The sequence below is a fragment of the Kogia breviceps genome, chromosome 16 (genome assembly GCF_026419965.1).
Source record: "Kogia breviceps isolate mKogBre1 chromosome 16, mKogBre1 haplotype 1, whole genome shotgun sequence".
NCBI classification, from domain to species: domain Eukaryota; kingdom Metazoa; phylum Chordata; class Mammalia; order Artiodactyla; family Physeteridae; genus Kogia; species Kogia breviceps.
This window is the reverse complement of record NC_081325.1, coordinates 63,944,387-63,967,651: the sequence shown is the minus strand read 5'-3', so window position 1 is coordinate 63,967,651 and position 23,265 is coordinate 63,944,387. Positions and strand designations below refer to the sequence as shown.

The 23,265-nt window shown below is 38.1% G+C and overlaps 1 protein-coding gene across 2 annotated transcripts in view; it reads right to left on the bottom strand.

The window, feature by feature from the left end:
- The window catches only part of GPC6 (glypican 6), a 1,090,913-nt gene that overhangs the window by 324,976 nt on the left and 742,672 nt on the right, over positions 1-23,265 (bottom strand). For both annotated transcript variants that reach the window (XM_059042316.2, XM_067016260.1), the window contains exon 4: positions 18,598-18,763. In XM_059042316.2, coding sequence (XP_058898299.1) covers positions 18,598-18,763 — 166 coding nt within the window. The remainder of the gene's footprint in view (positions 1-18,597; positions 18,764-23,265) is intronic.

The window sequence follows — 23,265 nt, the reverse complement described above, 5'->3', positions numbered from 1 at the left end:
GGTAGTTTTTCTAAATATATGTACCTAAATCTCTGAAACAAGGAAATATTACTCTGTGTTGATTTATTAGTACAACACCTAGAAAGCTACTTTGTTTCCCCTTTTCTCCTAGTCATTATGGAAAAAGCATGTCTCAATGTTCCCCCAAGTATTAACTACACAGAAAATGGGCTCATAAAGCCCAGGAGTCAAATACAGATAGAAGTGAGCATATCAATTTATTGCCTAAACTAGAACAATTTTGAAAGTGGGAAGGGGATATTTATAACTATGCTAGGTCAACAGGGGCTGTCCTGGGCTAATTGGGTATGTGGTCAGATTTAAACAAGGATCCTGGTTCAGTGTCGCCTCTATGTCTTTCTCAGAGTCTCTTGTGAGTTTGTTGGGTAACAGCCAAAAGGAGGCGGGAGACATTTTAAAACAATATTTCAACGACTATTCAATAATTCTTCTTGTTATGCAGCATGTGACATCTATAGTCCCTATGACATTTCAAAAGTAGTGCTAACTTTCTAATCCAAGAAATCAGCTCTAGTTATTTATTAAAACTACCCGTGGAGCTTTTAAAAAAATGCCAGTCACCCTGCAGAATTCCAATTCAAGAGCCAGCGGTTGAAAAACACTCAGCACGTATCCCCTTGAAAGTAGTTCCAGAGTTTAACTCTACAGAGTGGCAAAAACGTTTAGCTTCTGCACAGTTTCCCCTGCTTCTCTGCAGAAGATGCAGTCATTCTGTCAATTACCCACAACAGTCATTCTCTTCAAAAATGAAGTCACTGATTTTTAAGTTCCCCTACAACGCTTTGTGACATGCTTATTTGGTAGAAGCTGAGCACTGAGAAAAATGGGAGATGATGTGACAGCTGCCTAAGGAGGAGGTATTTGTAAGATGCCACGTAAGTGAGTACTGAGCCCTGTGAACAGTAGCACCACGGTGGTGAGTGTGAGAAAGCATGGTGCAAGAGAACTTTCCTAAGGGATCCCCTGAGACCCCAAAGAGCAAGAGACCCCTCAGGGCAGAGCTTTGATGGAGAACCATTAACAAGATGGCTCCTCACCTTAGCTTTGGTGACATTAAGACCCAAATAATTAATAGCCTAAGTCAGATAAGCCTCCAAGAAGCTTAAAATTGGATGTGGAAGAGGATGACGGGGGGGAAAAATGAAACAAATGCAAAAGAAGCACCCTATACAAATCAGTACTACTTAAGGGTTAAACTGTGGAGCAGACACTGAGGGACACAGCAGTTGACAGGGTTTAGGACAGGGGAAACCGAGAGAAGTTTTAAAGGAGGGGCATGGATTTGATATATTTTAAGCACAGTTCATTGTCTCCCAGTCTTGCAGCGTAAATTTGAATCTCCATGGCATAAATACATCAATGCCACAGCATAGCACATGAGATGGTTCATAACCTGGGCCCAGACAATTTTTCAATAATTATACCTATAGGCATTTTCTCCCTTTCCTCTCACCTGCCAACCTACCTATGCACTCTGTGGTTTAGTTAGACTATTTTTAAAAACAAATCATGCACTTTTGTTGCACCATTTCTTTGCCCTTGCTGCACCCTCTGCTTGTAATGCACAAGCTGGCCTCAGTGTCAGGTCAATTTCCTTTCATATTTCAAGACCCAGTTCAAATATCACCTCCCTTGAAAAGCCTGCTTTGCCTTCATCTAGGTAACATTAATCACTCCCACCTGTTTTGCCCTAGCATTTTCAACAGATGTAGCTGGATTTTAGCAGGATTAATGTGATGCTGTAGTTAACTATTTATGTGTCTCTCTCCCCTAGACTGCGAGCTTGGTGTCCCCTAGACTGAGAGCTTGGTGTACAGGTGCTGTGTCTTATTCATGTTTTTATTCCTATTGCCTTGCTTGGTAGAACTCCACTCTAGATATTTATCAAATATTGTTGAATCAAAAAATGTTTTATATAATTCATGGTGTTTATAACATCTTTTATAAGAAATATAAACTTTAAAGAATTTCTAAAATTCATTAAATGTTGTTCCTATAGCTTATATCACTTTCAGCCCCAAATTCTGTGCCCTGAAACTACAGGATGAGGCAAAAATCTCCTTGAACCTATGTTGACTGTGGCACAGAATACACGAGATTGTTCTTCTTTTTTAAAAAAGAACAATTATATGCTCTAAAGAGCCCTTTAATTTCATATAATCATTATGCATTCTTTAGTTAAGAATAACTTCTTATATTTTCATTTAAGTATGCCTTAATACATGTCTTGAGAATATCCAGTAATATGGAATTTGTAAATAAATATTTATTTTTAAAAAACTTTATTCTATACATTTATTTATTTATTTATTTATTTATGGCTGCCTTGGGTCTCTATTGCTGCATGCAGGCTTTCTCTAGTTGCGGTGAGCGGGCAACTAGAGAAAGCCTGCACGGCTTTCTTCGTTGCAGTGTACGGGCTTCTCATTGCAGCGGCTTCTCTAGTACTTGGGCTCCTAATTAGACTTTTATGATTATTAATACTCTTTGAACAGATTAATAATAAAATAATTCAGAATTATATTTTCTCTCATATCACTACAGATTTTAAGTTCCTTTCTCACCTTTAAACTTGTTTTAAGAAGTACAATCCTTAAACTTCTCAGGGGTGGCAATTTGTAGTTCCTATTTATCACCAAGTTGCATTACATTACATATTTTACACACATTACTTTTATCCTGACATCCAAGAAAGGAAGGCACCCCATAACTAATAAGACCAAGATTCAGAAATCTTAAGCAACTTGCCCAAGGGGATGTAGAGCAGGTTTATTTAAAATTTAACCTATTGAGAGCCAGACATAAATGGCATATGGACAGAGAAACACGGGGAAAGAACATAAATAAAAGAGAAATCCAGAAAAGTGAAAAATGAGATGACTCCATGGATAAGATGTAATAATAAAACTTTCATGTTACATGAATTAAAGGTGGGCTGCTCTGAACATCCATGGGTCAAAGCAATAAGGGGGAAAATGACTGTTCACAATAATTACATTTTCCATTAGGTGGAATCAAACTAGCTGTGTCCTGACCGTTCTAAGTCCATTAAAGGGGACCCTGCATGATATAGTCGGATGCTTTCTCCAGGGCATCTCCATAATTAGCTCAGTAGTGAGCTCAACCCAGACATTTCTTATAAGAACTTCACTGCAGACTGCTGGTCAGACTGGGTATAGTGTCGTAGAAGTAATTCTACAAGCATTCAAAGTGATATAGCCCACCAGGTTTCAGTCTCATAATTCAGAAGAACATCTTATCTAAGCTGAAAGGTTAAGGGCCCTGTGTGCAACATTTTATAAACGTTATTTTTTGATCAAAAACCAAAATAAAAAGTGAGTTCATAGTTATTGCTGTGGATGGGATGTGGAGACCAGTTATTCTAAGTCTGTGATTGATAGCAGACCTATTTTCTCCGGCACTCCTCTGGGTGGGCCGCATAGCCTACCCGTTACAAACGTGGGCTTTGCTTCTGACAAACCTGGCCTGGCACCCTGGCTCCACCACTTCAGGGCAGTGTGACCTGGAGCTCTCTGAGGCTCACTTTCCCGCTCTGTAAAATGGGCACAATAATTTCACCTGTCTCTTAGGGCTGTTTTGATGATTAAATAAAATAATGCAGAAGGGCTTCCCTGGTGGCGCAGTGGTTGAGAATCCGCCTGCCGATGCAGGAGACACGGGTTCGTGCCCTGGTCCGGGAGGATCCCACATGCCGCGGAGCAACTAAGCCCGTGAGCCATGGCCGCTAGGCCTGCGCGTCCGGAGCCTGTGCTCCGCAACGGGAGAGGCCACAACAGTGAGAGGCCCGCATACCGCAAAAAAAAAAAAATGCAGAAGAACTCGCTGTTGTTAATATAGGTAATTCATGTTACTGACATCCTCTTCTGAAGCTTACAGGCCCCTCGGGAAGTTTTGCTTGAGCAGATGTGAACATGACATTGGCAGAGGACATACCTCAGGGTAGTGCTATTTTCTTGGAAAATCACCTGGTTTTAGCACAAGAACCTGTGAATGCTGGAGGCCACAGATTTCTAGACAACTAACAAGTGGCTGAGTTGGGGCTTTACTTTAGGTCTTTCTAGAACCAGATTTCGTGATCTTTTCCTCTATCATGCTCCCCACCTCTTTTAAATATTTTCACCATTTTCCACAATGAATCATCCCTAAATGGGCTTTAACTAATTATAAATTTAGAAAGAATTCTGCAAGGTTTTTTTTTTTTTTTTTGGCTTAATTTTAACCCAGTTATCACAAAATGAAAGTTTTTTTAGGTGTCTCATATCTACCAGAGGGACAAGAGGAAGAATGGCGTCTGCAAACATTTGATCGCCTTAGCACCTATTTGATTTTTTTTTTAATTTAAAAAACCCCTTGTGGTTTTAGTTTTAAGAAACTAAATTATACAAATGTTAGCAAAATATTTACATTTGGTATGTGCATTTAACCAGCAACTTCCCAGCTCCCAAAAATATTTATTTTCAATATCCTGCATGCTTTTTATGGCCTACCCACTCTATTTGAAATCTGTTCAATTTACACAGTCAGTAAATTACTTTTCCATAATTGTAGTAATTACAGTACTCTTCATATGCTCCTACTTATTTCTCAGAAATCTACTACAGGAAAACATTTGTGATGAAGTCCAGGTACATTATGAGAGTTTAGGAAACAATAAAAATGTTTCCCCAACATTAAAAAATATTATTTGAGAATAAATCTGCTCAATAACTGATTAGTCCTCATTGAAAGTATCAAGATCATAAAAGACAAGGAAAGTTGAGAAGCTGTCACACACTGGGAGAGAATGAGAAGACAAGACATCTAAATGCATGTGGGACCCTGAATTAGATCCTGAAACACGAAAAACGTAAACTAGTAGAATCAGAATGAGATCTGTAGTTTAGTTAATAACAGTGTATTGAAGTTAATTTCCTGGTTTTGACTGTTGTACTATATGGTTATGTATTTATGTCGTTAACATTAGGATAAAACAAATAAGGGTGTATGTGAACTATACTATTTTTGCAACTTTTCTGTAAGTCAACAATTATTTCAAAATAAATGTTAAAAAATAATTCGATTTCAAACAGATCACAATTGGAGAACAACCATTTGTAAAGCCATTTCTTTATCATAGTCTCTAGTATACAAAACCCACTTGTCAAGCTTAATGCATATACATATATTAAACCCCTGGTATGTAAGATCCTCTCATTTGGAATTTTATTCATTCAGCTAAAGGCTTAGCTAAAAGTGCCTCTTTAAATGATCAACAAAAAGAGTTTGTATGTTCAGGAGAATGTTAAGATACTTAAATGAAATAAAGAAACACTCTAAGCAAAAATGACACACTAAGTATGGCTCATTTCTTAAAGTATAAAAATATCAGATATAATATTAACCTGACAGCCAAGAAGTAGTCAATAAAAAGTCAAGCCTAAATCTTAAATAAGTTCCCGAATGCCTTCTAGAAGGCGATAATATAATGCTGATGTCCTTCTTTTCTCAATTAGTATAGATTACTGCAAGATTCCTGTATAAATGGACACAGTTAATCAGGAAGGATCACAGGCGCGTTCCTAAACCACCACAGCATCGCTCATGTTTCTCTGCCAGATTAAGAAGTTTCAGATAAGATAATTTGATTTTTATCTTATAATCAATTCGTCAAATGATCCTTAAACTTTATGACTTATGACTTTGCATTTCCAAGCTGTTAATGTCTGCGTCTTAAAAAATGCCCGGATGTAGCTTTTTTTTTTTTTTTTTTTTTTGCGGTATGCGGGCCTCTCACTGTCGTGGCCTCTCCCGTTGTGGAGCACAGGCTCCGGACGCGCAGGCCCAGCGGCCACGGCTCACGGGCTCAGTTGCTCCGCGGCATGTGGGATCTTCCCGGACCAGGGCACGAACCCGTGTCTCCTGCATCGGCAGGTGGATTCTCAACCACTGCGCCACCAGGGAAGCCCCGGATGTAGCTTTAAATTCAACTTTTCTTGTCTTACACGTTGAAGGTTAATTTAACAAGCTTGTGATGAACACTAGCAATCCGATGCCCAGTGATCACCGATGAAATGTATAGGAATCGATGGATGGCACAGCAGAATTAAAGTGATTTTTAAAAAATACCAGAGGCACTCAGGAGAAGTGGAATTTAATATCTACCAATTCCACATGGAAATTAAATGTATCCTGAAATCAGCTTCCCCAAATCAAATTCAAAGGAAAACATAATAACTATTCAACACAATTCATCGTCAGGTTTTTTTTTGTTTTTTTTTTTTTTAAATGTTGTATGGCCACTATTAAACTATTTGAAATGTTGACCTCAAACCCAGGATTCCTATGTGGGTTAAGAAAAATAAATGGAAATCCTCCTAAAGAGACTGGAAGCCTGCGTGTAGCCATGGGCTCAACCTTTGATCAGAGCCACATGCTGCAGCCTCCAATTTTTGTTCTCAGACGCGACCTTTACTCTCACTTTATTCTGGCGGCTTTCCAAAGAGGGACAGGTGGTTTTAGGGCATTTTCTTGGGTTACAAATCAAATAATATTTCATGGTTTTCACCTTTAATGGGCTAAGCAGAAGGCATTTGACAAAAGTCATTATAGAGGTTTGGAGAAATAATTTATACTCTTAGGGCATTCTTAAATCAGTAACTTGGCAATATGAGATTCAAAAAAAAAAAAAAATCTCACTGCTCCTTCCAATGTTGCATTGCAAAAGCTGCATTGTGTGTGTTTGTCTTGCTCCTAGGGGGGACTCCATGTTCAGAAACTAATGAATAGATTACATTGGTCCTTACAAGTTGAGTTTTCATTGGTGACAGCTGTGCCATATGGTATGCAATGAAGTAAGGGCCTGCTTTCTAATACATGGCATTCTTGCCAGCGAAGGAAATGAATGCCCTAGAGGCAAGTTTTTGTTTTTATAAAATTAACAAATTCCATGCCTCAATATGAAATTCAGAACTTGGCATTGGCCAGAAATGAACAAAGTAACCCTAGATTTCATGCATTGAGGATGGCAAAAGTCAAAGCCAATAGAAAATACTTTCCTCTTGGATTGACTGCAATGATAAAATCTCAATATATATGATAAATATGACCATCAAGGGGTTCCTGAATTGTGAGAAAATATATCTTGGGGAGCAATCAAGGCATGTTTCCATTGACTCATCCCTCTAAGCATTCACATATTTACACAGTTGACATTCTAACTATACTTGATTAAAGAGGTTGAGGAGTACAGATAAAGGCTCATTCTGAGAATTCATAGTGATGAGCAGGTTGTGAAATGTTTCACATTTAGAGGTAAAGATAGTACAATTTCACAGGGGGAGAACATGCAGGCCCCTGTGTGGTACCCACAAGAAGGGATTCAGGACACAATCTGACAAGAGTCGATTAGGGAATTTGGCTACAGAATCATTTGGAGTGGAAACCCTCCAGTGGTTCTTGGCATCCCTGTCTCCTGTTCTAGGAACATAAAACACTACTATTTTCAGCATCCAATTGGACATTCCTATTTTGGGGACCACTGTTTCTCAAGTCCAACAAGCACTAAATAGATGGAAGAAATCCATTGGAGTTTGCCATATCTTGAGCTAGCTTTTCTATTGGCTGACAGTACCATCCTTCTTTCACATGTTTATCTTAGATCTGATGTGTTTCTTTCTTTACCCTCTGCATTTAGTTGCCTATATTTAGACATGAAGTCCTGTCAATTTTTACTTTCACCTCTATCATTAGTGCTGTCTTCTTTTCTCCTTCCGTGCCACGCTTAGGTGACAAGTCTCACTACCAGTGGTCTTATCCATCCTTTATTTGGATGCCAGATTATTGCTTAGATCCTGCCATTCCTTGGGTAAAAATGCCCTGTGACTTGTCATTGCCTACAAGACAAAAGAAGGGCAAGTATTGGGCCTGAATTTCAAAGCTTCAACAATCCAGTCCCGGCCAGTCCTATCTTCCAGTACACACCAGCAAGCATGTCTATTTCAGCTTGCCTGGTTTCTTCACAAGCACTTAAGCACGTCATGCTTATTCTTACCTTTGCACCACTGTTTTTTCATCTTAGTGTCACCAAGTGCTTATTCACCTGAGCAAGAACAAGGTCCTCTCTACTGGGATGGATTCTGCCTCCCAGGAGCTAAGGCAAACCCAGAAACAGGCATAAGAAGAAGCTTTTGTGATGAGGTGCACTTTCTCTAATCTTGTCCCTTCAATTCTTCCTGATGAACTATCCTCTTACCATTTTTCCTTTGGTTTTCAGCCTGCCCTTGTTACCTCTTTTGTATGCATGATTCTAGTACCCTGATCTTCCACTGTCTCCTTGCCTACTCTGTTGCTTTCTATTCCCTACTTTCTATTTTCGGCTCATACCTTCGTAGGTTATTCACCTGAACAGAAACCCACAAGGCTTCTCCTTTGTGCTACCTTTGTGGACACGTCTTATCCTTCAGATGTATGTATATACATTATCTAGTTTAATCCTCACAAAGCTAAGAGGTGGGTTCTATTATCTCCAGTTTATTGATGAGAAAACACCTGAGATTTATGAAGGTTAAACAATGTTCGTCAAGTCACGCACAATAATATATGGTGGAGTCAGGATTCAAACTCATGCAGCGATTCAAGGACTATTGCTTGCAACTATGTGGTCTTCACTTAACCAAACTCCCACTTTGAAAGCACACTTTTCATCTCTTTGGAAAATTATAATTTCTCAGGATTGGGCAGTACAGTTTTTATTTCCTTTGGGCCCACCATATGCCCAGTCTTGATCTAAGCACAAAAAAGGCATCTAATAAACACCTTTTTGAAGAGAACTGGACATATTCAGATGCTGAGCCACGTGACAGAAGTTATAAGTGTTTTAATGGTCTAAACCCGCACTGTCCAATAGAGCAAGCACTAACCACTTAGAACGATTAAAATAAATTAAAATAATGAAACGAGAAATTTAGCTCCTCAGTCACATTTTAAGTGCTCAAAAGCTACATGTGACTAAATTTAAATTAATCAAAAGAAAATAAAATAAGAATTCAGTTGATCAGTCTCATTAGACATATTTAAAGTACTCAATAGCTACATGTGGCTAGTGATACTATGCTGGACAGCTCAGACCTAGATTATTTCCATTGATGCAAAAAATTCTATTGGACAGTGCCGGCAAGAGTAAATACTCAATTTCTCCCAATATACCCATCGATCCATATAGCCAGGGACTAAGAGTTACTTCCTAAACACTTAGTAAAATCTGGGCTCTCCTGGCATTGCATGTTGTATGACCTTGGACAGGTCACTTAACTGTACAATGGAAATCATAATATTGACCACTTAACAGGGTTGTGGTAAGGATGAAAAGTGTAAAAAGATTACAATATTGCATGATAGAAAGTAAATGTCCAGTACATGTTAGCTATTGTTGTACACATGTCATGTTCTCCAAATGGAACCCAGAACCATCCAAAAAGGGGAATAAAGTTTCTTACAACTCTCTCCTAGTTTTAGAATTTGGATACTATAACTGCAAGTAAATAGCAAGACACACTTGAACATTCATTCTCTCATGGACAACCTTGAGGAGTATCGATTTGGATCTTCAACCAATAAATGGTAGTATTAGGCATATATTAAACCGGGTCACCATGAACTTGCCAAATATTTTATATTCAGACACAGCAATTCAACAGAAAATACTACAAGGCTGATGAATGAAGGAATGTATGTATATATATTTCACTTTGTGGAGTTACCTTCTAGAAGTCAGCTCCTAGCATGATCCACACCTTCAAAGTGCACTGTGTATTGGTATTTGCAGAATTATTCCTGCCTAATACTCTTAGGACTATAGGTGATTTCAGTTTTCCCGTCTGGTTGGGTGTTACCCATAGATTTTGGACTACGGAATACATTGCTATGACTATGTTAACACAGAAGAATTTGGAGCACTAAACTATGTTAAAGATAAAGAACTCATCTAAAAAAAGTCTAGGACGTTGAATTTAGAAAATCAGGAGACCTATCTGTAAGTAATAAGATCAAGGGCTCCAAACCGCGCTCACCAGCTGACTGTCATGGATTCTGAGAATACTCTCCTTCTTGAAGTCAACAAACTCTTTCACATAAGAATGGTTCTGCTTCCTCTGGGAGACCTGACTTTTTCAAGCTGGTATGAAGCTACGGGAGATAGATGTAGGGCCAGATGTAGGGCCGAGGTAAGACAGGAGTCACTTTCTGATTCAGTCAATCTCAAAAGCACATCAGCTCTGGCAACTGAAGAGTACTTCCAAAACTCTCTCACATCTCCTAGCTTATTTTTTCCATCTGATATTATTTTTAGGCCTCTCATTAAATCAGTTAATTTCCTGAGCATTGAGATTTTAGTGGTGAATACTGACCCTTTTTTTTTTTTTGACATTTAATTATCAGTGTTATCTTTCTAGAGGATCCCTGCACCTTAAAGAATAAAAATGTGATACTTATTGATATACCTCTTCTTGGGGTAATGTCATATATTCAACGACTTATTTTTCATTTCTCTTTCTAATTTTCACTTCTTCAGAGGCTATAATAAAGGAAATTCTTAATGTAGCAAAGTATTTAAATCCATGCAAAGAAAAAAATCGAGGACATATCTTTTTTTTTATGTGGGATTTATATATAAGCTGTTATTTGAAGGACAAGGCATATTTCATGCTCTATTTTAATTTAAATTCTCTCCTGGCTATCTTCCCAAACATCTGTAGACCCAATATTTTTAAGTGACTTACAAGTTCACAGTTTTCACAGACCATGAAGGTCCTCAAAAGTTTAAATTACTCCCAAGGACATTTATACCCATTTCCCTTTTAGAGTAACCAATGAAAACCTGTTTTTAACCATCAGAATAATTCACAGGCCCGTCTCTTCTAATCTGGCTTCTCCCCTGGTTCCTTGGAGGTTTCTCATAATAAACAATCCACAAAGAAAAGAAGATGAAAAGCATAAGATTCAAAAAGACTTTTTTAGTGTTAAAGAAACAGCCTGAGGAAAATCCAAACTAATTTCACAAGTGACTCAAACATTAAGACATGATCAGCAGTTCTACTCTTGAGATAATCATGAATTAAAGGAACTTTTAGAGCAATGGGAGGATCTATTGATTCTTCTATCTAATATACTTCTATTTAAGATGTAATTATATCTATGTTAATGTAAATGTTATGTTTTTGAGAAATGAAGTCCAAGTAGCCTCATTTAACACTACTGCTATTAAGATGTCTTAATAAAGTACAGCAACATTATACAAGGATTTATTATTTGGGTTAAAATAAAGATTTTCATCTTAGCTACTAATCAGGACTTTTAGAGTGATCTAAACACTTCAGGAGGTAACTTCCCCCACCCCTTTATTCTATTAAATAGGTCACCACATGAAGGACTTTTAGGTCGCAGTGGCCTTGGGGCTTCTTGTAAGTTTGCTATTTGTAAACAGTCATGTGTTTTTAGTGTTTTCTTTACCAATGCACTAACTTCACCCTATCTGTATTTCTTATTTTCTAGCTTCTACAGCACAACGCTTTCTTCTACCTCATGTTTCTCTTATCTCCTGAAATCAGAATGGCTAAGCATGTCACCAGGGTAATGGTAGTGTTTGATTTCTGCCTGGGTTTCTGGGATCTATTTAACTTGGAATCTGTTGAATTCCATTCTAACGAATCATCAAATATTTTCTCCTGGCATGCCAAAAGCCAGACATCTTGTGTTATCGCTTGAACTTGAAAACATGACAGTGAAAGCGATCATGTTACTAAAATCAGATGCTGATTGTTAAACACAAGTACTTTCTGACATAATTATCAAATTAAACCATTTATCTATAGGAAACCCTGAAATTGAAGTGTAAATTAAAAGCAAAAGGTAAAATCCCCGATACAAAGGCAATTCTCTAACCACTTTGAATAATTCTGATGCGCTCTGCTTTCTCCCGGCAAACGCAATCCTTCTGTGGTTGGTTCTCATAGAAACTGGAGAGCATGATAAGGCAGGAGAGGTATTTCATTGACATTCCCATTATAAATGGAACATTTTATATCCCAAAGAATTTTATACTTGCAAAAATAGGTACGCCACGTTACAGACCGTTGGTTGGTGTCATATTATATTGCACCATGAATTCCAACTTGAAACTCTAATTTAGAATATCATTTACAGTCATCAGGAAGTAGAAAATGGAATAACTGTAATTATAAATTGTATAGAAGTTGAGTATGTGGGAACTGGAAGAGATGGATGAACAGGAGTTGGCACCGGGGATTGAGGAAACACATACTGCATACCTTAGAAGGACTGCTTTTCTAGTACACCAAGTAATTTCAGGTCTGATGTGCTTTGCCTGCTTTGATCCATGGGAAAATCTGCTTGATTCAGAATGGAAATTCAAGTCCCATGAATCCCTTGAGTTGCTCATCAGTATTAGTAAGTGTTCAGAGGTCAGGAAATGCCTCCCTCTGTGTTTGCTGAATCGCCCCATACATTATACCACCCTTAAGACATTAACCCTATTGTGCCATAGAGAAATATTTTCACGTATGCGGAGTTCAGAAGTAATCCGCTTTCTAAACGTAGGAAATTGATAACAAATGCTGCTCATGAAAGGCTGCTGGGTACCGGCCAACTGTTTTCTTTCTTTTTTATTTTTCTCAGTGACTAGTTAGCACTGCTTATGCATTCTGCTAGCGTTACAGAGAGAACACAGCATATGATAAATGTCCATGAGAAATGAGGAATATTGAATCAATGACTATAAAAGGAAGGCAGAGGTTTGAGAGGAGTTAGGTTTCAACTGATAGAAAATAAAGTGTTTCTGTTTTTTTTTTTTTTTAAAAAATCTTTCTTGGCGCTTCTAGGAATGCACAAGGGCAAAAGTAAGTTCCACAGCTAACAGTGAGATCAGATTCTACCATAATTGCTTTAGCTATTGTTCCTCAGTTTAAGAGCTGAGTTTCTGGCCTGTATGATTGAATAGGCTCTTGTCTTCTATATACAAAGTAGAGATGAAGAAGCCTTGAGAGCTTGCTGCTAGCTACAGTTCTTGAAATAATTTTCTATGTTTAGGGTCTAGAGGTTTTTGAAACATGGCATTTCAGGATATATCAGCCACAGTCATATCACATTTACTACGGAATTCTTTATAACGAAAACATGTATCAGATTTATAGGATTTCATGCTTAAGAAAGTCTTTGAAAGAGGAGTATCTTATACAAATGCTTGAAATAGCTCCTTGTGTTTATTTTATAGCCTTCTGAAATGCAACATTTCACAGTCCTGTACATTTTATAAAGAGAGAATCCAAGTTTATTTAGAAGAAATGATACATGTTCATCTAGCAACATTTCCCCCAGATAGAAAGTTGTGAATACACTAAATACCCCGAGGATAAAACAACTCTTACAGGGCCTAAGAAAGTCATCCGCGCCCCCAAATAGCCATTTATAATATGACACTAGTCCTTTGACTGACCTAACACAGCTTCCTTGCGGCTGGCTCTAATTTACAACTTGATAGCAGCTGTCACAATGAAAGAACCAGGCTCATTATCTGACTTGTTTCTGCCATCCCCGCCCTCATAGAGTCCGTTAACAACAGGGATATGCACTTTTTAAATGACTGAATTAGTCATACTTCCATTAAAAGAGTAGACTTACAAAGTAAAACAGAACAGCCTCTTACTGCATTCCTGTCCGTTCCTCTGCCTACTTGTTTCCATTTGTCCCATTCAAAGAACATATATTGAGCCCTGTTCTCAGCAGGCAGGGCCTTATTTTCTCTACTCCAACGCTTACACCAGAGCAAGATCCATGCTAGACACTCAGCAAACATGTGCTGTATTTATGAATAAACGAGAGGATGAATGAACAGTACCCACTGCATTGTCTCTTGGCCTGGCACAGATGTGGTACCTACATTGGGTTTTCTGTTTGTGTTCTCGTGCCAGTTTTCTGTCTTGAGACTTTAGTAATTGCTTGGTTTGAAAGAAGGAAGAAAGCCCAGAAAGTTTGATATCACTGGTTTGTCTGAGCTACGAGTGTCCAAGGCCTAAATGCTTAAATTAAAAATACAAGCTGCTCTTCTGTCTCTCCCTCATTAGAGGGTACCAACAGACCAGGGAACTCAACCTTTTCTGGACAAAAATGAACACGCATTTTCCAAATCTTATCATTTCAAGTCAGTTGCAGTGGTGGTGGTGAGAGTTGATCATAAAACGTGTCAAAGATAAACCAAGTATTTAAGAACCGCTGATAGATAGCGCTAGACCTATTGAAATTGTCACGGGGACTTGCTAATACTTGGGGCCTATAATGTCACAATCATATATATTATGGATGCTCAACCTCAACTATGTTTGACAATGATAATTCAATACTTATTCAATAGAATAAGTATTTTATTCTATACTTAGCAAGGTAGGGCTTCCCTGACTCCCCAGATGAGGTTAAGTTCCCCTGCTGAGGAGACACTTAGCATCCTGTGCTTCTATTTTCATAACACTTTATCACAGTTGATTATAATTAATTTAACTACATCAAATTCCCTGAGGGCAAAAAAATGTATGTGTCTAGCTTACTCAATATAATGAGTTGAATTAATATGTTAAGAGTATAAGCGTCTCACTAACTGGGATAACCTAAAAACTTAAGCACCCATGTTGGGAAAAAACACGTTAAGGTCTCACTTTTACATGGAACTATAGAGATCATTTTGCCTTTTACTTACAGTAATAAGTATCCTACAGTATTTCAGTCATAAATATATTACAGAACAACACAGAATCCATCTTTAGTCTCACCAACGTTTGCTTCCTCATACCGAAAAACCATTTTTTAATTTTTTCCTTTCTAATTCTCAGTCCATTCTATTCTCTAGTTATAGAAGGTACCAGATGTTTGGAGGAGGCTTTCCCACATATCCTAGATTTTTAAGTAGAAGCAAGGTTTATTATAGCCATATAAATGTAACTTCAGCCTTAACTTTTGTGCTCACAAGCTAGGTGTAATCTGCAACGTGGTCCCTTGTCCAGTGGAACAATTCTTCTCTGTGGAATGCTGGTATCAATGCCAAACACTCAAAAGAACCACAGGACATTACGGAAACGACTGCGTTCTGCCCACAGACCGTTTTCCCGCTAGGAAATTTTAATTTAGGTAAACACCCTTCAAGAAAACCCTTCTGCATCTAGGCAACATTCAAAAGCCAGGCTGGAATAAGCTGAGCGTGAATATACAGCAACACCGGGGGTAAGTGCCTGAAAGAGACTGTCAGTGCCTCAAATTACATCTTTCTCCCACTGCATAGTTTCAGAGAGAGAACCTGCTAAGAGGGGTTTGGATCCAGCAAGTGGGAGGTACAGGTTGAAGCTGAGCTGGGCTTTGTACTGGGGAATCCCGCACGCTCCTAGGCAGTAGGGGAAAGCTCCCAACAGAGGTGAACCCAGGCTTTCAAGTACTCTGCAACGGGGCTAGCAGCATCTTCAAAGCTGCCAGAAAATTAAAAAAAAAAAAAAAAAAAAGACTCCACGTAAAAAGGAAAGAGTTCTTCCTTTTTCTTACAATGGTTAATTAATAAGAATCTTTTGATCAGGGTCTCTGTGTTTTGACAGAGTTAAAGTTCCCAAAGGACTATGAAAATATATCCCAAGTAGAAGTCCTGATTTTTTTTTCCCCCCTAGGATTAAAAAAACCAAAAAAGAAAAAAAAAAACCTGCAGGACCTCAGAACTGAATGGAATACCACTGGGGTTTTTACTTGAACACTTAAAACATTTCATTTTATCAGTGGAGTGCCTTTCTTTTGACATGATGCAGACACCAACTGAAGTCTAAATCGTTACAAATCACTTTCAATTAATTCATAATTAAAGATGATGAGAATGTGCCACCAGTTCGACCTTTGTTTTTATCGATGGTTGCTTGCATGTCACGGTTAACATTTTAGATGACCATGTATTAAAAATGTATAAACTAGGACATTAACGTAGCAGACAGAGACAGCGCGTGCAATTGACAGCAGCAGGAGTAAGGGGTTTGATGACAAGATCCTGGCAGCCCAAGAGTGATGATGGGTGCAGGTGCTCATCAGAGGGAGGGCTGTTATATATAATTTTTGTGGAATTACTGATTTGCTCATTGATCTTTTGCTGCTGCATTCATGAACACCGTCATCTTGGATGTATCTGTGTAGGAAATGGTCTTGGCACATTTGACTAATTCATGTAATAAATTCGTGAACTAACACTTCACATCTGGACAAGTATTAGTAAGAACATATTTTGCCCTATAAGTCTAGGTGGGCGGTCAATTCTCAATGCCACAGCAAAACCCAAAGAAAGAACATTGGAAGAATTTTCTTAGAGATCTCTAGGACTAATAAAAAATGAGATAAAGGAGCAAGAGGTATGAAATATATTAAGATGGTAGGATTACCATGAGGTTCCCTTCCAACGTATGGTACAACATCAGGTACTCCAACATAGGCTGCGTTCAAATTTTAGTTTTTTAAACGAAATGATTTTCCAGACATTCAATTTCACATCAAACTGGCATCTAGGAAACCCAGTTGATTGAAGTATAAGGATTTGTTTCACGTCAAATACCCAGCCAGGACTGAGAAAAAAAGCCAATTAAGAAGTCACTGTTGCTCTTACAAGTTAAAAAGCCCATATTCTCATTTTTAATCATGTCCCGCTCTACTTAACAAAATCCACATGCCTACTTTCATCAATAAATTGCAAGCTGACCAAAGCAGTTTAACTGTGTTATGAATTATGGCAGTTTCAACCAAACCGTACGAATAATCTTTTTGATTCAAGAGTGATGATGCTATGAGGTGTTATCTGTTTTTCTAAATAGGTAAATCTTTTTAGATTTCTTGATGAGAGGACTTTTTTGGGTAACCTTAAGTTTTTTTAAATTTATAGTTTGCATTTAATTTACAGATTTGTTTTAATTTTACCACTCTCAATGATTTATAAAGTTGTTTTAGTTTAGGCTTTACATATGCAAGTGACAATATGATTATACCAATATAATACATTTGAATTACTTTTTCCTTTTGAATTTAGTAGACTAATGAAGGATGAGAGTATTTTTTAATTAGCATTATTTAGGTAGCGTCTTTGCCAAAATTCATCTAAATTTATATTTTAGAAGATCAAGCTTACTTTTTAAAAAGAATTCATACTCCTCTCCAAAATCTTAGGGAAGAACAAAAACCTTAGCAAAGAATCATATCATTTTTGAGTTAGAAAGGTACCTTAATGATTAACTTTTAAAAAACTCCCTCATTTCTCCAATGAGGTAACCCAAGATCATACCAAAGGATTTTGTCCTCCCGCTGAAGGGAGAGAGAAGAATACATCAATTTATTCTCTCTGTAATGATTTCTGAGATTTTGCTGGATGTCTTCCATTTGGATCTACCCACTCTAAAATCTTTTTTCTAAAACTTCAAAACAGTTTTCTCTGGGCTTCCTAAGCATAATAGTGTGTCAGGTAATGGCTTTTGAGGCCAAGGCTGAACGTGCATTTTTGCACGGTGAGCTAAGGTTTCTTTGCATTCCGATGCATCTTTTTCCTTTCCTACCCAAATCTTAGACGTCAGAAGACTTTACTCAAGCCTCCCGGTTGAGACGTTTGCATAAATGACTTAGTCCCTCTGAGGCTGACAGTGCCACTGTTACTGGCACCACTGTGCTTGTCACTATGCAATCCCAGTAAAAGCAATTGAAAGTACTTTTATTTGAAGGCCATTTGACAGAGGGGGAGAAAACACGTTTACTCTTTCAAGGTCTGTGTATTTTCCTGGGAGAAGCCTGCCTATGAAATTTGTCCTTTTGTCCTTGGATAGCTATTTGGGAAATATCTTTTGGCAGTGCAGACTCAGGAGAGTTTCTGCCATTCCAGACCACGGTGCTGATTCACAGAACTTTCCTGTATCTCCCCACCTCCCTCCTTCCTCCCTTCTAAAGACAGGAAGGCTGTTTCATGCTGCTGTGCTGAAAACATTCTTCTCTAGAGACTGAGGAAGAAAATCTGCATATTTTAGCAAAAATAGTGAGTTATTTTCATCATAGATGTTTAAGGAAGGAACTGTTTACTAATATCTGTGACTATGTTGAGATACTACAAATAAGAAGGAGACAGTACTGTGGGCTTAAATCTTAACGCAAGATTCTTCTCTAACGTGTCCCTTACAGGAGCTCCCAGAAATTCAACAAGATCACTTTTATCTTCATCAGAGAGATCAGCTAATTCAGTACAGCTGGCTCGTACGATCTTTAACAGGACTGTCCTTCACAATAGACCAGGAAGTCTTATTCTTCAGGTTTACAAAAAATAAAGAAAAATGCAATACAATATTTATAATTTGCTAAACGCTTTGTGTGTGTGTGTGGGTGCGTGTGCGCGCGCGCCTGCGTTTGTTTTAATCGTTCTAGTCTCTACAAGTCATCACCAGTTTGGACCTGCCCATCAGGTACCACGGACACCTGCTGTTCCCACAGCCCTGTCCTCGGATCCGCTGAGCCGCTCCTTACCTATAAACAGATTCCACTCGGTGTCGAGATCAGCCTGATTTGCAAGGCAGCCCTTCATGACATTGAGGCAGTAGTTGTTGCATGGTCTCACCGTGGGCAGTCCCCGACAGTAAGGGCAGTACAGCATCTTCATGAGCGCACGGATGCAGCCTGGGGTCGGGCTCACCTGGAGATGGATTGAAAGGAAACAGAAAATCAGAAATAAGAAGGATGGAAGGAGACAAAAAGAAGTGACTCATTTCCTCCTTGAACAAAAAAAAATAAAAAAGGTGAAATGGCTCTGAGAAACCTCCAGCAGTGGGGCAGTAGGCTAAAGGAACCATCAGAATCTTAACACACTGTAGTACTTGACCTTAAACTCAGTCAGTTCCTTGTCAATACTTCTGTTTGGCATAGTAGTAATCATTTTTCTTGAATTGTCCTTTTCAACATTTTGATATCTATGTCATTGCAATTTAGCCCTAAAACCTAGACACTGTTTCAATGAAATAGAACATGCAATGAGATAATGCATGTGAAAGCAATTTCCAAAGTTAAAAGCCCCATAAAAATGAAGGTATTATTAAAGTTTAATGTGACACCTTTAGACAATTTTCCAACTGGTTATTTGACCCTGTTTCTAAAGGAGGTTTGCAGAAACACTTCCTTTGTACATAACTTTAAAAAAAGGATCAATATCAACTTGTCTGGGATTTCTGAGATCCAGGCCTGCTTAGAAGCAATGGAACTGTCGAGGCACCCTCTTCAGGCATCTGAAGCTTTGCAGTTCTGGGAACTTTGGAAGATGGACCCAATGCTGAATGTGAAGAGAAATGCTTGCAGAAATTCAGAGGAGCTACTAATCAACCGATAATCAAGTGCTATTTACCTTGAATACGATAAGCAGTGAATACTCCTAGGTTAATCAATTCTAAACCAATCAGGTCTTTTTTAGACTCATTGAACATTCCAATTTGACTTTAAGAGGAAAGAATATTTAAAATGGTGTGGACCAAAATCAGAAAAAAATACAGAAAGCTCTTTTTCATGACTGGATATAAACATCAGTGAGGTATTTTTTTTGGTTAGTCCCATATAATGTTGATCTTTAAGTTAAGTGGCTACATGTTTCTGCTCTTGTGCTCTCCATCTGAAGACAAGCCTAACTTGTATCATTTGGATCTCCTGGAGAGTTAGAGTCTTATCGGACAGACCTGGGCTCCCGGGTGACAATATATGCCCAGAACATTCAGATACTGACAAAGCATAACACCAATGTAGAGGTCGGGCAGGAAAAGGTATTTCCATATAAATGGATACTTTCCACTACCATAGCTAATCTCCATCATTTTAGCCTTTACCTAGAAACCACATTTGAGGTTTCTAATACGAGGCTTTGGTTTCCGTAACATTTTCTTAATTGCTGTATACTGTAAAAAATTAATGAACGAAACCCTCAATTAAATAGAGTTGGGAGACCAGAAGGGGGGAGCTCTAAAGCCCTGCAAGGAGAGCAGAGCCCAATGGCAAGAAGAAAGACTCCTCTTCTTTCCTGGCAAGGACTCAGCCAATGAAAAGCCATGGACTCTGTTTATCACAGCCCTCCCAACTTTCTTTTCCCTCTAAAAATGTGCTCTCTTTCCTTTGCTAAATTGCAATTCTCTGCTGATCCTGAATAAACCATCTTTGCTGGAGAAATATTTGGCAGTCTATTTGTTTGACGTCAAGAATACTGACAAAGTCCCTAGTTTATTATTTCAGGAAATGAAGCTATCTATCAATCTATCTGTCTGTCTATCTATCTATCTATCTATCTATCTATCTATCTATCTATCTAGGCACTGAAATCTCTGGTTGTCCTTTTGATGTTTTTCTTTTTTTGCATTTTCTTTCCAAAGTTTTATGAACATTTTCAAACATACAGAAAAATTGGAAGATTTTTATAGTGAACACCCATATCGCCACTCCTAGATTCTACATTTAACGTTTTCTTACACTGATTTTTCACACATCTATCTATACTTCTCACCCATCCATTAATCCACCTTATTTATAATGCATTTCAAAATAACGTATTAACCTTTTGATTTTCATTTTTCCTGGTAATGTAATGTTGGCTTTAATAAAACTGAATTAACCTGATCAACAATAGAAAGTTAGCACATTAAGTAGTCCAAATCAAATAAAGTAAAATATAACTAGCCTTTCTTTTTTTTTTTTAATTAAAAAAATTACTTATTTATTTATTTTTGCCTGCGTTGGGTCTTCGTTGCTGTGCGTGGGCTTTCTCCAGTTGCGTTGAGCGGGGGCTACTCTTGGTTACGGTGTGCAGGCTTCTCATCGCGGTGGCTTCTCTTTGTTGCAGAGCACGGGCTCTAGGCGCGTGGACTTCAGTGGTTGTGGCTCACGGGCTCTAGAGCACAGGCTCAGTAGTTGTGGCTCACAGGCTCTATAGCTCAGTCTCAGTAGTTGTGGCACGTGGGCTTAGTTGCTCCATGGCATGTGGGATATTCCCGGACCAGGTCTCGAACCTGGGTCCCCTGCATTGCCAGGTGGATTCTTAACCACTGCGCTACCAGGGAAGTCCCTAATTAGCCTTTCTTTATAAAACTATTTAGAGAATTAGTATCCACTAATTAGTATCCACTAATTCTAAGACATATTTTCCAACAACAAAACAAAAACTAAAAAATGAGAACAAAAGAGAGGAGTCTGGTGATTTTTCTTTTGAGCACACATCGATGCCACCATATCTATTTCTCCGGATAGGATATTTTGTTGAAAATGCCAAATTTTATCCACAATTGGGCAGAATTTTTTAAAAATTTATTTTATCCACATGTATCCTGCACCATTCAGAGAACAGAGAGGATAACTCTGTATGTGGAATTCCAAAGTCTTATACATTTTATTATTTGGTATTGTTGTAGTCCTACAAACCATTGTCCACAGGGCTTTGATTTTCACAGCCTTGCAATTCCTCTCCTGACCTTGATGCCTCTCTCCAGAGACCTATCCTATTTTCACCCAAGCCGGCTAAGCTATTTCTTCCTTTGACTCTGTTGGATTTTTGGTTTTCTTACCATTGATATTACATGATGCTTTGCTTCTTCTCACTAAACGTGCCAGTATAAAACCTAGGGTATTTGTCAATATTGGGGATGCAGATTTGAGATCTCTTGGATAGTGTGGGCTCTTTTATCATCATTATAACCTGTACCACTCTGCATAACACGCATGTTATTATAAGGTACTATGATTAAGATATATAGGTACTCAATAAATGCTTTTTCAGTTGAACTCTCTAGTGTGTTTCTTGATTCCTTGGTCACGCTGATATTCAAAGAAAAAAGGAACAAGATAGTTTTATACATCTTAGCATTCAATTGTTGCTTTTTATTTCTGTTTTCAAAGGTTATTGATTGCACTAATTCCAAAGCTTTGCTCTGTGTGTGTGGGGGTGTGTGTGTTGGAACTAGTACAATTTTCTCAGTCTGACGTTTCAGAAGTCTCCAACTCAGGGTAGCAATAAATAGCGAAAATTGAACAGCCTTAATAACCTAAAAGAACAATGTTGTCCAAGTTAAATATGGCTCTCTTGGTACTCTGGGAAATGATATCCTTCTTGGTCAAATAAAGGGCATTGGAAGAAGAAGAAAACCAAGAGTGGAGGAGCAAAGTTGAAGCTTTTATGTTCACAGACCATATTTTTTGACACAACTACATGCTTGAATTGAAATTAAAAAAATCACCACTTCAAACTGAAGACTTTTAGAAGGAAGCCTCTGAAAAGAAGGTTGTTTTAAATGCCAATTGTATGAAGGACTGTTTCTATTTTTAAATGTTTAATAGTGTTTAATAATTGTGCTACAGCTACTCTTAAAAAATCTTTAATATTGAAATCGATATAGACTCATAAGAAGCTGCAAAATTAGTGGAGTCCTGGGTACCCTTCACTCACCTTCCCTCAATGGGAACATCTCATATAGCTGTAGGACAATATCAAAATGAGGAAATTAAGGTTGATACATTGCTGCTAATGAGTTTATAGACCTATTCAGTTTTCATGATTTTTTCAACCTGCATTCATTTGTGTATGTGTGTGTGTGTGTGTGTGTGTGTAGACACTTCTGTGCAATTTAATCCTATGTATAGATTTGTGTAACCACACCACAATCGACTTACAGAACTTTTCCATCACCACAGAAGAACTCTCTTGTGTTTCCTCCACCCCACCCCTTGTCCCTATCACCAGGCAAACACTAATCTATCTTTCATCTCTATAATTTTATCATTTTAGGAATCATATATTAACACTTTGCATGTGGGTTAGCCAAAAAGTTCGTTTGGGTGTTTCCATACCATCTTACGGAAAAACCCAAATGAACTTTTTGGCCAACCCAATAACATTTTGAGCTTCATTTTTTTTTAAAACTGAGCATAATACCTTGGAGGTCCATTCAAGTTGTTGCATGTATTCACTCCTTTTTATTGCTGAGTAGTATTCCATTGTTTGGATGTACCAAATTTGTTGAACTCTTCACTCACTGAAGGATACCTGGGTTGTTTCCAGTACTTTGTTATTAGGAATAAAGTCGCTATGAGCATTCATGTACAGTTTTTTTGCACAAACGTAAGTTTTCATTTATCTGGGATAAATGCCCCAAAGCACAATTGATGGCTCAAATG